Raw genomic sequence first — 10,759 nt, forward strand, 5'->3', positions numbered from 1 at the left:
CGCTTAAAATATCAATAAAAATAAAGTCAGGACGATTCGTATGGACATTTCGTAAAGCATAGGTTATAACGGGATATAATTCAGTATAGGCGATTTATCGAGTTTAGCCATTACCCGTTATAAATAAAAGAGCAATGAGAGAAAATATATAAATACATTGGGAACGGAATATAAGTGCCGCCACATTTTCGTATCGTTCCCGTGCATTCCACATATTTTGTAGGAGCTCCAGCAACTCCTTTGATCTTTTGATTGCACGGAACGTGGAACACGTGGTAACAGGAAGAAGGTGTCTCTCCCAGTTCATGGAGATATTTACGCGCTGTCCGCGTACTCGTAAATGTCGTCGCGATCTCTCCTTTCTCTTCCTCTTTCTCTATTCTTGTTTCCACGTATAAGCAAATGACGTGGCGCTAAAAAGCAATGACGAGCTTCAAATGACGAATAATTAATTAATGCTTTGTTAAATAACGCGCAACATTTGTACTATAGGTATATTGTGTATTTACGATGTAAAAAAATTTCGTCATGTCCCTTTCTCGTTTACCGATCGTTTTTTCCTCCTCGTAATTCGAACGTTCGTTTCCGCGTGATTCGGTATGACCGACACACGAAGGTTATTTCCATGAATCAAGTTACGAATTCTCAATCTTCCGAGCGAAAGGTACTAGTTTCCTCGAGGGAAACCGCTGATTTGTGGCCTCCTCGCAAATCGATGTTGCTTTAATACTTGGAACTATAAGGCGCCATGAAAGTCGAGCTACCGAGTGGATAATAGGAAAGCTATTGAGGTTTTCAAAAACGAGCTTCCTCGCGTGCACTCATCATCGGACTTTACATATCGTGTTCTTCTTTGGAAAAACACGTTCCAATATCAACGAGTTCTATCTGTCGCCTTGGATCAACTAAACGACATTTTATTTAGTAAGCAAGTAAGACCGTAAGTAATCGTTTGAGACGAACGTCTAATCAAAATTGCATGTTATCCGTATAATATCGCTATCGAGTAAAAGTTACTGTACGATATGACCTAATATTTTAATAAATCAACAAAGTGATTGATATAGGTATAGGTGTACATATAGTATTAGTTGCAATCGGATTACAAGCTATAAGAATAATGATGAATTATCGATCACGTCCATACCGGATCGATGTCTTTTCAAAGTGCCATAGTACCAAGTATTAGATACGCTGTCTTAAAAAGGGAAAATCTCCTTATAACGTCTACAAGGTATTTATCTATGTAAATCGAAGTTCGAAAGATCATGGTACTGCTTCTCTTACATAAACTGGCGCTGGATAAGTGATGCAAGGCTAATAGTATGCGGAGGTCGATCCTCTACAACGTAATGAATGGCGATACTCGCGTGGTAAGAATTTTCTAAATCCCTCAAGCGACTTAGCTATACAAAGACTACCGCAGTGACGTATCTAGATCCTTTGCTACCAAGCGCGCTTTCAGACAGGGCAATTCCGGTAAAATGACGAATGAGCCGTAAGCGTAGTTATCGTTTATTCAGACAGAATAAGAGAAAAATAGAGAGAGAGAGAGAGAGAGAGAGAGAAATAGAACGAAACGTTGCTTTGGGACTTAGCCAGCTTGCCATTCATTACATTTTTTTTCTTTTATCCCTCACATTTGAAAAGTAGTGCGTGATATTACTGCTTCAACCGAAAAGTCGACTTTTTCGAATCTCCTGGTTCCTGGTTACGACGAGATTCAACTTTAAAAATACATTCTGACTTCATACAACCCTTTCTCTTTCTCTCTCTCTCTTTTCTTTTTCATTCGAACGATATTTATATTTCGAAGAAAGAGAGAGAGAGAGAGAGAGAGAGAGAGAGAGAGAGAGATATTTAAGTACGATTCGTTAAGCGGTACAAGACAAAGCGAAGGACACAAGGTGGTTAGCTTGTTAAATGTTGGGTCAGCGTTTTCGGAATAGTTATTGCAATGCGAACGCAGCTTGTTTCTCGTTTAAGAACGTACCGCTTGTTTCATACCATGTTTTGTTGTACATCGAAAATACGGTGTTTTTGTGATATATCTTATACGTAAGTAGATATAACGTAACGTTCCATATGTGTAACGATTCGATTCTCGTTCGATGAAAAGTAACTTTTTTATTTAAAGTTGACATCAAAGAGAGGCACCAAAATGGTGATGAATTACAAGAAAAATAATAGGTACATAAATGTAATCTATAGAAATGTACGTGCAAAGAGAGTTCGATAAAAGCACCGGAGCGAAACGCAATCCAGGCGTTGAAGTCTCCAAACTCGAGAGTATTTTCTGCGTGACTTTCATCGTCAGTTCGATAAAATCTCACGAAAAATTTTATTTGTAAGACGCGTAGATTTAATTCTATCATACAAGAAGATGTTTATTTTACTATCAGCAATGGTCCTCAGATACAGCTCCCTCGTTAACAGCTTATGAAGAGAGAAATAGAGAGAGAGAGAGAGAGAGAGAGAGAGAGAGAGAGAGAGAGAAAGGGAGAGAGAGACAGAGAGAGAGAGAGAGAGAGAACCATATGGGATGAATCCGATCCAACGAGTTATTTCAACAATCTTATTAAACGCATTTTACGTAGTGTGCCTACAAAGGGAGTCTCCTTCGAAGACACGACGAGGTAGTAAACGTCAGCCTCTATCCGCGAAGAGTCGAGTCTCTTCCATGATCATCACGGAAACAGATTTATGATAATCAAGGAGGCACTCGCTTTCAGCTCTTTACCATCTCGTTCTTTCTTCTCTTGACAGCTTTTTTAAAACGAAATTTCGATTTCCTCGTAAGAGAACGAGATTTACAACCTCGTTTCTTCGGACATACTTTTTTTCACTCTCTCTTCTATGTCTCTGTCTTTATCTTTCTCTATTTCTCTCTCCCTTTCTCTCTTTCTCTCTCTCTCTCTCTTTCTCTCTCTCTCTTTCTCTCTCTGTCTCTCTCGTTTCTCCTTTTGCTCGTTTAGTGCACGATTCTCCTTTTTTCCCTTTTTCATTTCCTCTTTTTATTCGTCGTCGTGTTCGAGGGCGAAGGAGAAGGGACGTTGTTTTTTTTTTTTTTTTTTTTCTTGCGCTCCTCTTCTTATACGCTCCACGACGAAGACGGCAGCCGTGTACTTCTTCTTCTCGCGAAATGGATTCTCGTGGCTGCGCACGCGAACGACTACGAGCGATTTCGTCTTTGCATAACCATAAGTAATGCGCGCACTATTTTCTGTCGATCGTTAATGTCAAAAACACTACCTACCTATTGGCTAGGTTTCGAAGTATGGCATTAAAGAAATTTGAACCCTTTCGTACTTACTATTATTCTTTTTAATAGAATTTTTTTTTATTTCGACCTTTTCATTTATCATCAAAAGATGTCGTTTCATATTCAAGACGTTAATTCAAAACGAATTTGAATCGATGGAAAAACGAGCATTATATAAATCTCTTTTCATCGTACAAAAGAGTTCGTTAATATAATGAGACGCGAGAAGAGATGTTAGTTCGGAACATCATTTCGATTAAACTTATTGTACGCTTACGTAACTCGAATGACGTGAAATGATACGATGACATCGAGAATAGTCGTATCGAGGGATTTGTGCCACTTCAAGGACGATTTCTTCGTTGATGGGGACAAGAAATCGAGAGGAATACATTTACGAGAAAAGAGTATAATACTCCCGTAAAAACGTCAGTATCCGCTTTTTCTCGCTTTTTACATCGCCTTGTCCAGGACAATTTGGACGAGGGCGTGTCGTAGGGCGTGCGAACGTTACAGGACCAGTCTCCTGTAATTTTGGCAGTCGTAATGCCTTGCCCGTCCGATAAAACTTGGTACAGACGGAACGAACGGAGAGTAAAAAGAAAAAGAGAGAAAGAGAGAGAGAGAGGAAGAAAAAGAAAGAAAGATAAACGGCCGTTATTCAAAACAACGATGGTCGTTTCATCGTGAGAAATCGATTCGCCGGCAAACGCTCGGGTACGACGACGACTTTAAACGCTTTGGCACGCGTGCCAACGGCGATATACTTTACATTTGCACGACTTTTCGAAGATAATGAAGGGAAGATGAAGGGTTGAACATCGCACTATGATTCGATAATATAGAGACGGGAATTCATTATAGATAAAATTTTCGATTCAAAAGGAGATTAAAAGATAACTATTAAATTAAAAAAAAATCACTTTTCGTATATCCAATATAAATGTGATTATTAAGTTGAGAAACGCATTATAATGAAATTTTTTAACGCGCACTTACATCGAATTCGTGGTGTTCCAATATAAGCTGATCGCCTTCGCGCAGTTGCTCACGGTGGAGAGTAAAACCGTTTGTAGGCACACGAGGAACACCAGGGTCATAAATGACTTGGAAACCATCGTAAAAACGTGAACGAGGACGAGCACCGTCAGTACGGCCACTTGGACTCAACAATGAGAACAACGAAATAACGATAACAATAACAACAACCGCAAAAGGAACGTGAACACTTGCACTTTCGTCGGCGTCGTCGTCGTTGATGTCGTCCACAACAACCACCTTCCACCAATTCGTCGCACGGCCACCACATCCACTTTAGCACTTGAACTTTTTTTTTTTTTTTTTTATTGGCGATTTGTCTCATACGCTAATCCCTTTTGGATCCAACGAAAACGATTTCTCTTGGATAAATCGTAGATAGAACGTAGACAGGATCCAATTGATGATATTTTACGATGAACTCACAATGAAAAAAGATTTACGATGAGAATTTCGATGATAGTTAAGTTGCGACATCGACAAGGCGATCAGACTCGATCGTTTTCAGATTTCGTTCGGTACTTTTCAAAGTTGTCCAGCGAAATAAGCCTTGTCCCATGGATCCATCCCGTGCTTCTCTCACCTGGAGTGTGCCTTGCCAGACCTCTCATTTGGTCTAGCTTTTTCCAGGAGTCTTCACTCGAAAAAATCACGATGCTAAGAGATTTGAGACGTACCGCATATCAACGGCGCACCGTCGGCCGTCGATCTTCGACCTAAGCGCGCCTCTCTCTCTCTCTCTCTCTCTCTCTCTCTCTCTCTCTCTCACCGTACACCTTACAACAATCGCAAGTGTAAAGATTAAACTATTCTCCGAGTGGACTCTTCTTTCAGGATCGTTCTTCGAACTGAACGAATCAAAATAGACTTCACGAAGATCGTTAATATCTTAATTCCTGCGATGTATAAACTTTTAAAAGGAATAAACCTTTTATAGAATATTATCCACGATATGAAACAAACGATCTTCGAAATTCTTTTATCCCAAAGAAAGATGACGTAGAATTAATTACGATATTTCACCTTCGTAATTCACCTTTGGATTACACTATGAACAAAGAAACACTGATCTCTCTTTGAGAGATTTCAAAGAAATTAACAATGTTGGTTGAGTCGTAGGAACACACTGTTTTGTATCACTTTAGTACACTGTTCCTTCGAAATGTTTCCAAATAACGTTGTAATTTCCAGAAATGTTTATAGAAACTCGATGTGAAGTCGAGGAAAAGTCGACGAATGATATATAATATAATAATAAAGAGCAATAGGTATATGTGATAGCCGTCGTCTCGTCGTATAGTGCCGCTGTTCGAGATTCTCTTTGCGCGGAGAGAAAACGGTACTTTCCTACTTGGTGTCGCGGACGCGTCTGTCGGCCCGAGCCGAGCTGTCGCGGCCGTTCGTCTCGCGTCAGCAGACTCGTGCGGCGGCGGCGGCGGCTACGGCGGCTACGGCGGCGGTTACGGCGGCAACGGCGGCCGAGGGTGTCGAATGCCGCCGAACTTAACCGAAGATGCGCGAACACGCAGGAGAGCCCACCGCGCGTTATTCCTCCTTGAGCTCTTTCAGAGGTACGCGGTATTACGCTCTCTGCTCGCGAGACGCGCGTTTCCGAGTGCCTCTTCTCTTTCTCTTTCTCTCTCTTTCTTTTTCTTCGTCCTATTCTACTTACGATCGAGAGACGTGCCTTAGCTCTCTCTTTCTAATTCTCTTTCTCTCTCTTTTTGTCTAATTCTTTCTCTTTCTAACTCTCCCTTTTTTACTCTCCCTATCTCTCTCTCTCTCTCTCTCTCTTTGTCTAATTCTCTCTTTCTCTAACTCTCTCTCTCTCTCTCTCTCTCTCTCTCTATTCCTCTTTTTTCCTCTCTTTTCCTCTTTTTCCATGAAATCTTTTCTTCGATAACCTTGCTCTCAACGATACATTTTTTGTTTTCCTAAAAACTCGTAAACAATAACTTTTTAATATTTTACTTATAACCTTCGAAGTGATAGTTCTTTTTCTTTTTTTTTGCAATTTTCGAAGAACTCAAAGAGTGTTTATACAATATCGTTTATTATGACGATTCGATGGAATGGAATTTTTTAGTACGTATATGTATATCCATTGACGCGTCCTTAACAAAATGTAAACATCTACTAATCACGATACTTTTACATAGACTCTATTAAGGAATTATTAGACAACGGTCTTATATCAGATATCTTTCGTGTTAGAGTTTGGGCTTTTAAGAGAACGAGAGTGCTTTTCTTTGACTTATGATTAGCGTTAAGACACATTTCCTGCTTTAATTTCGTTTAGCTTTTTCTTCTTCCCCACGTTGTCGTAGACTCGACTGATCATTCTGTTTTACAAAGAGAAGAAACGATATACATACACTGGGAAATCTTTTCCCCTTCTTAACTAGATCGTACGTCTGTTGAAAGTGCGTCTACATATATTTCTCGGCGAGTGAATACGCCGAGCTAAGAGGAAGAGGAGAGATGGATCGAAAAGGAAAGGAGGAAACAGAAATATAACTGAATATATAAAGATGTATACACGTATATATATTTCTGAGGATGCACTCGGGTATGTGGCGCCCTCATGCATAAGAGGAAAAGAAAGAGAGAGAGAGAGAGAGAGAGAGAGAGAGAGAGAGAGAGAGAGAGAAGGAGGAAAGAGACGATCATCATCCTCCGCGTTGCTCTCTCCTGTACAACGATCTCGGGGGCATACTCCTTCGCTCTCTCGGATCTCAAGAACCGGTATCTACCCACGGACAGTCATGTCGGTCATTAGTCCGACTAATGCAACGTTTCGAATTCTATCGGTCTACGGCGCCTGAACGTTCATTTCGTTTTCTCGCGTTTCATTTTTGAACGAAGATGGACCAGAAAATAGACTGGAAACTCGACTGGAAATTGGACATTAGCGTGCGTTTCCAAAGAAACTCGAAAAGATTTGCTTTCGAGCAGGAAATAGAGCGAAAACGAAGGCAAACGCTTCGGATCGTCGAGCACGCAAATTCGCTCTGATTTTCTTTTACTTCCTCGTCTCTAAGCGATCACTTGTCCCTCTCTTTCTCTCTCTCTCTCTCTATCGTTTTTTTATTAAAGAACGAGAGAAGAATAGAACAATAGGATAGGATTACGAGGGAGGTAGAAAGAACACGGACACGGCGAATCGATTATTTGTCCGTCCGCGGGCCTTGATTTTTCACTCGTCACGGGCCATTAGACGATGGTATTTCATCGTTCCTATCTCGATCTCTTGGTATCTCTTATACCGGTCGACCGTCGATTTGCGATCCTTTCAAGATCTCGAGAACACCTCCTTCGAATGTGTATTTCGTACAACGATTTTAGGGTAAAACTTAATAGATTCGTACGATGTGAATAGAACGAATTTAGGAGGATTAGATGATACTGCTTGACTCGAGTTGCTCGTACGACGTGATCTTTAAATCGTTCTCAAACAAACTTCCAGTGAGGTCTTCTTGATCGTTGACTCACAATCCGTTTGTTACACATCTTCGAAGAGTCAAAGAGTCTCTTTCTTCGTTCTTTCCTTCGGCAAGCAAAACGGCCAACAACACCCGATACACAATGGATAGTATTAAAACGAATGTAAGGTAGTAGGTAAAGCGGCGCTCTGACCAGAAACGCATTTAAGTATCTCGAGTAATGCTTCACGAAAGGAAAGTGCTCGGCAAATATTGATTCTTGCGGTTCTTACGCACTTCTCCAACGGGACTCGGAAAAAAGGAAACGTTTCTCTGTCCGACGGAAGGGATGAGGGACCAATGAAGAAAGGCCAAAATCCTATGTACACGTACGACCTGAGAGAAGCAGCAGCTTTCACCACCGGAGACCCTCAAGAGAATTCTTTCGACTACTGGCGTTGTTCATTCCGAACAGGTGAGACAACTTCAAAAATGGCATTCCGAGCTTCTCGCGAAAAGCTGTGCAATGTTAGTCCCTCCTCTCTCTCTCTCTTTCTCTCTTTCTCTCTTTCTCTCTCTGTCTCTCTTTCTTTGTATACACTACGCTCGAGTTTGCGTTTGTTTGGGTCAGAGCGCTTTAGAAAAGCAATTCATCGTTCGAAGAAACTCGCAATGACTTAATAACCGTGTAGCGGTTTAGAAAGAACATGAAACCATTTTCAAGATACGCAAGATATAATAAATGATTCTATTATACGTTTAACAGTATGTACTTATGTACGCGAGGATTTTAAAGGTAATCGTTAACAACGCTTGGGAAAATAGAGTTAACCTTCTTTTATTTCGTATTATCCCAATTTGTTCTACCTTTCCAGTTAAAAGCTTTGTTAGAGACTCATATGACACATCGACTTTTATAAAAGGGAAGAATTTTATTTTTCAAAGGATTGCCATGGCTTCATTCAAAAGTCGCATGGCATCGTCGAACACAAACGAGTCTCTTTTTCATCTCGAAAGAATTATCATATTTTTATAATTCAGAGGGCTTTCGAAAGGGGTTTACGCTTAATTTACGAAGAAGCACGACCTTTGGTCATACATTGTAAAATTCTTAACGGGTCATCTATCATCGTTATTTATCGGCATTCGCCAAATTCGTGGTATCGTATAGATATACGAGTATAGGCCTATATGTAAATGATATAGGTATAAGTTTGTATCTACCTACATATATGTTATATATAGGTATATACATAGATAGAGATACCTACATACGTGATTACGTGGCAGTCGCGTTCCTTTCCATCCTCCAATCCATTTCGCTTCATTACCAGCGCGGATCTACCGTCGAGGAGGTTTCTCTTGACCTCTGCCTTGAACTATGATTGGACACGTTACATCGATCCACGTCGATCCTGATTCGAGCCATCGTTCGCACGTAAACGCGCGCGTCAGTGGATATCTCACCTTCGTCAAAGCCGCGGACGATATCGCTCATCGACGTTTCTCCTTTTGCCGGTCGATTACTATGAACGAAAGAAGTCGACGAGTTGCGTGCGAGCAGCCAGAAAGAGAGAGAGGGAGAGAGAAATCGATCGATCGATCGTACATTAACCGAAAGGTTCGCACCTGCGTACTCTTCATTTAAGCGAGAAAAGCGAGGACGAAGGACTCGTAGCGATTCATTGAGTGCGTGCGTGCGTGCGTGCGCGCGCGCGCGCGCGCACGGTGACTCGATTCTCGAGAGATCGAGAGAGGATCCATTAGCCATTAGCCAACGTTTATGCCCGTCAAAGTGTCCGATGGAGAACAATGGGGAACCTAGAATAGGAATCGATTTTACGCCTTTCCTTCTCTCTCTTTCTCTCTTTTCCCCCTTCTCTTCTCTTTCTCTCTCTCTCTCTCTCTCTCTCTCTCTCTCTCTCTCTCTCTGTCTCTCTTTCTTTCTTTCTGTATCTTTCTTTGGCGTTCACCTTTCAAGGCGCGTGCTTTCGTCTTTGCTATTTTTTTCACCCCTCCGCACATTAGGCACCGATTCTTGCCACAGGTACGTATTTAATTTGTTAAACCGCGCTCCACCCTCATTGGTGTTCCAACCTTTGTGATGGTCCTGACAATGGCGTGGCATTCGCGTGATTATCAAAAATGAAAAATTCTCTCGAAAATTAATCGCTTAAGTATAGTTTAAAAATTTTCTCTATGAATAATTTTCATTTGAATTAACGTAACAAATAACGAGATTATTTTAAAGAGATAGATATTATCGAAACAAATATATTAAGACGAAAAATCATTTCTATATTGCGCCATTGCTTACATCCAACAATTCGACACACGAACGATCTTTAGGCGCCAAGACAATGGTCCTTCCCTTCGTCCCTTATTGTTTCGGCTACGACAACGACAACGACGACGACGAGCGGAATCTTAAAAGAGCGGCCATTATTATACTTCCATTCAAAGATGCCAACCCCGCTCTTCTCATGGCTCTCCTTCGAAACCTTCCCCTAATAATCGAACGAGCCTGGAGACACCTGCGTGAAATCGAAGAGAGCCGAACGCGTGAAAAATTTCTTCGGCTTCTCACGACGAACGAGCCTGAAGGAAGAGGGTTATTGGGGAGAATCGCGCTTGTACGTCATCGAAGGCGATAGGTCACCGTTACTAACCCTTCACCTCTTCCGTTTACTTTTTCGTATACTCAGATACGATTCCCTTTTACACGTGAAAATCCTTACAGGTTGGATAATCCTTTCGCGAATTTTCTCGTTATCGTGGCACGGAAAGCAAAGTGAACTCTTCTCAGGAATCTCAGGAATAATGATAGAAAATACGTGTGTGGCCCACGTAATCGGGGTATTAAAATGGATATGTTGAAAATATAATGAGTTTAAGTTAGAAATATTCTGTATTATTATGAAGAAGAAGCTAGCTGTTTCTTCTTCTCGTACGCGCGTGCGTGGCACGCAGTTAGAAGAAGAAAAGGAGAAGGAAATAGAGAAACGTGGACACAGAAAAGAATACAATGGTAAGTGGT

The 10,759-nt window shown here is 41.1% G+C and overlaps 1 protein-coding gene across 1 annotated transcript in view; it reads right to left on the reverse strand.

Moving 5' to 3' along the window:
- Positions 1-5,686, reverse strand: part of Ephrin (ephrin) — a 34,425-nt gene extending 28,739 nt beyond the window's left edge. The window contains exon 1 of the mRNA XM_035864953.2: positions 4,262-5,686. Coding sequence (XP_035720846.1) covers positions 4,262-4,380 — 119 coding nt within the window. The 5' untranslated portion in view covers positions 4,381-5,686. The remainder of the gene's footprint in view (positions 1-4,261) is intronic.
- Between the last annotated feature and the right edge of the window lie 5,073 nt (positions 5,687-10,759).

This window comes from Vespa mandarinia, chromosome 6, assembly GCF_050613455.1.
Source record: "Vespa mandarinia isolate Hongniang chromosome 6, ASM5061345v1, whole genome shotgun sequence".
Lineage (NCBI taxonomy): Eukaryota > Metazoa > Arthropoda > Insecta > Hymenoptera > Vespidae > Vespa > Vespa mandarinia.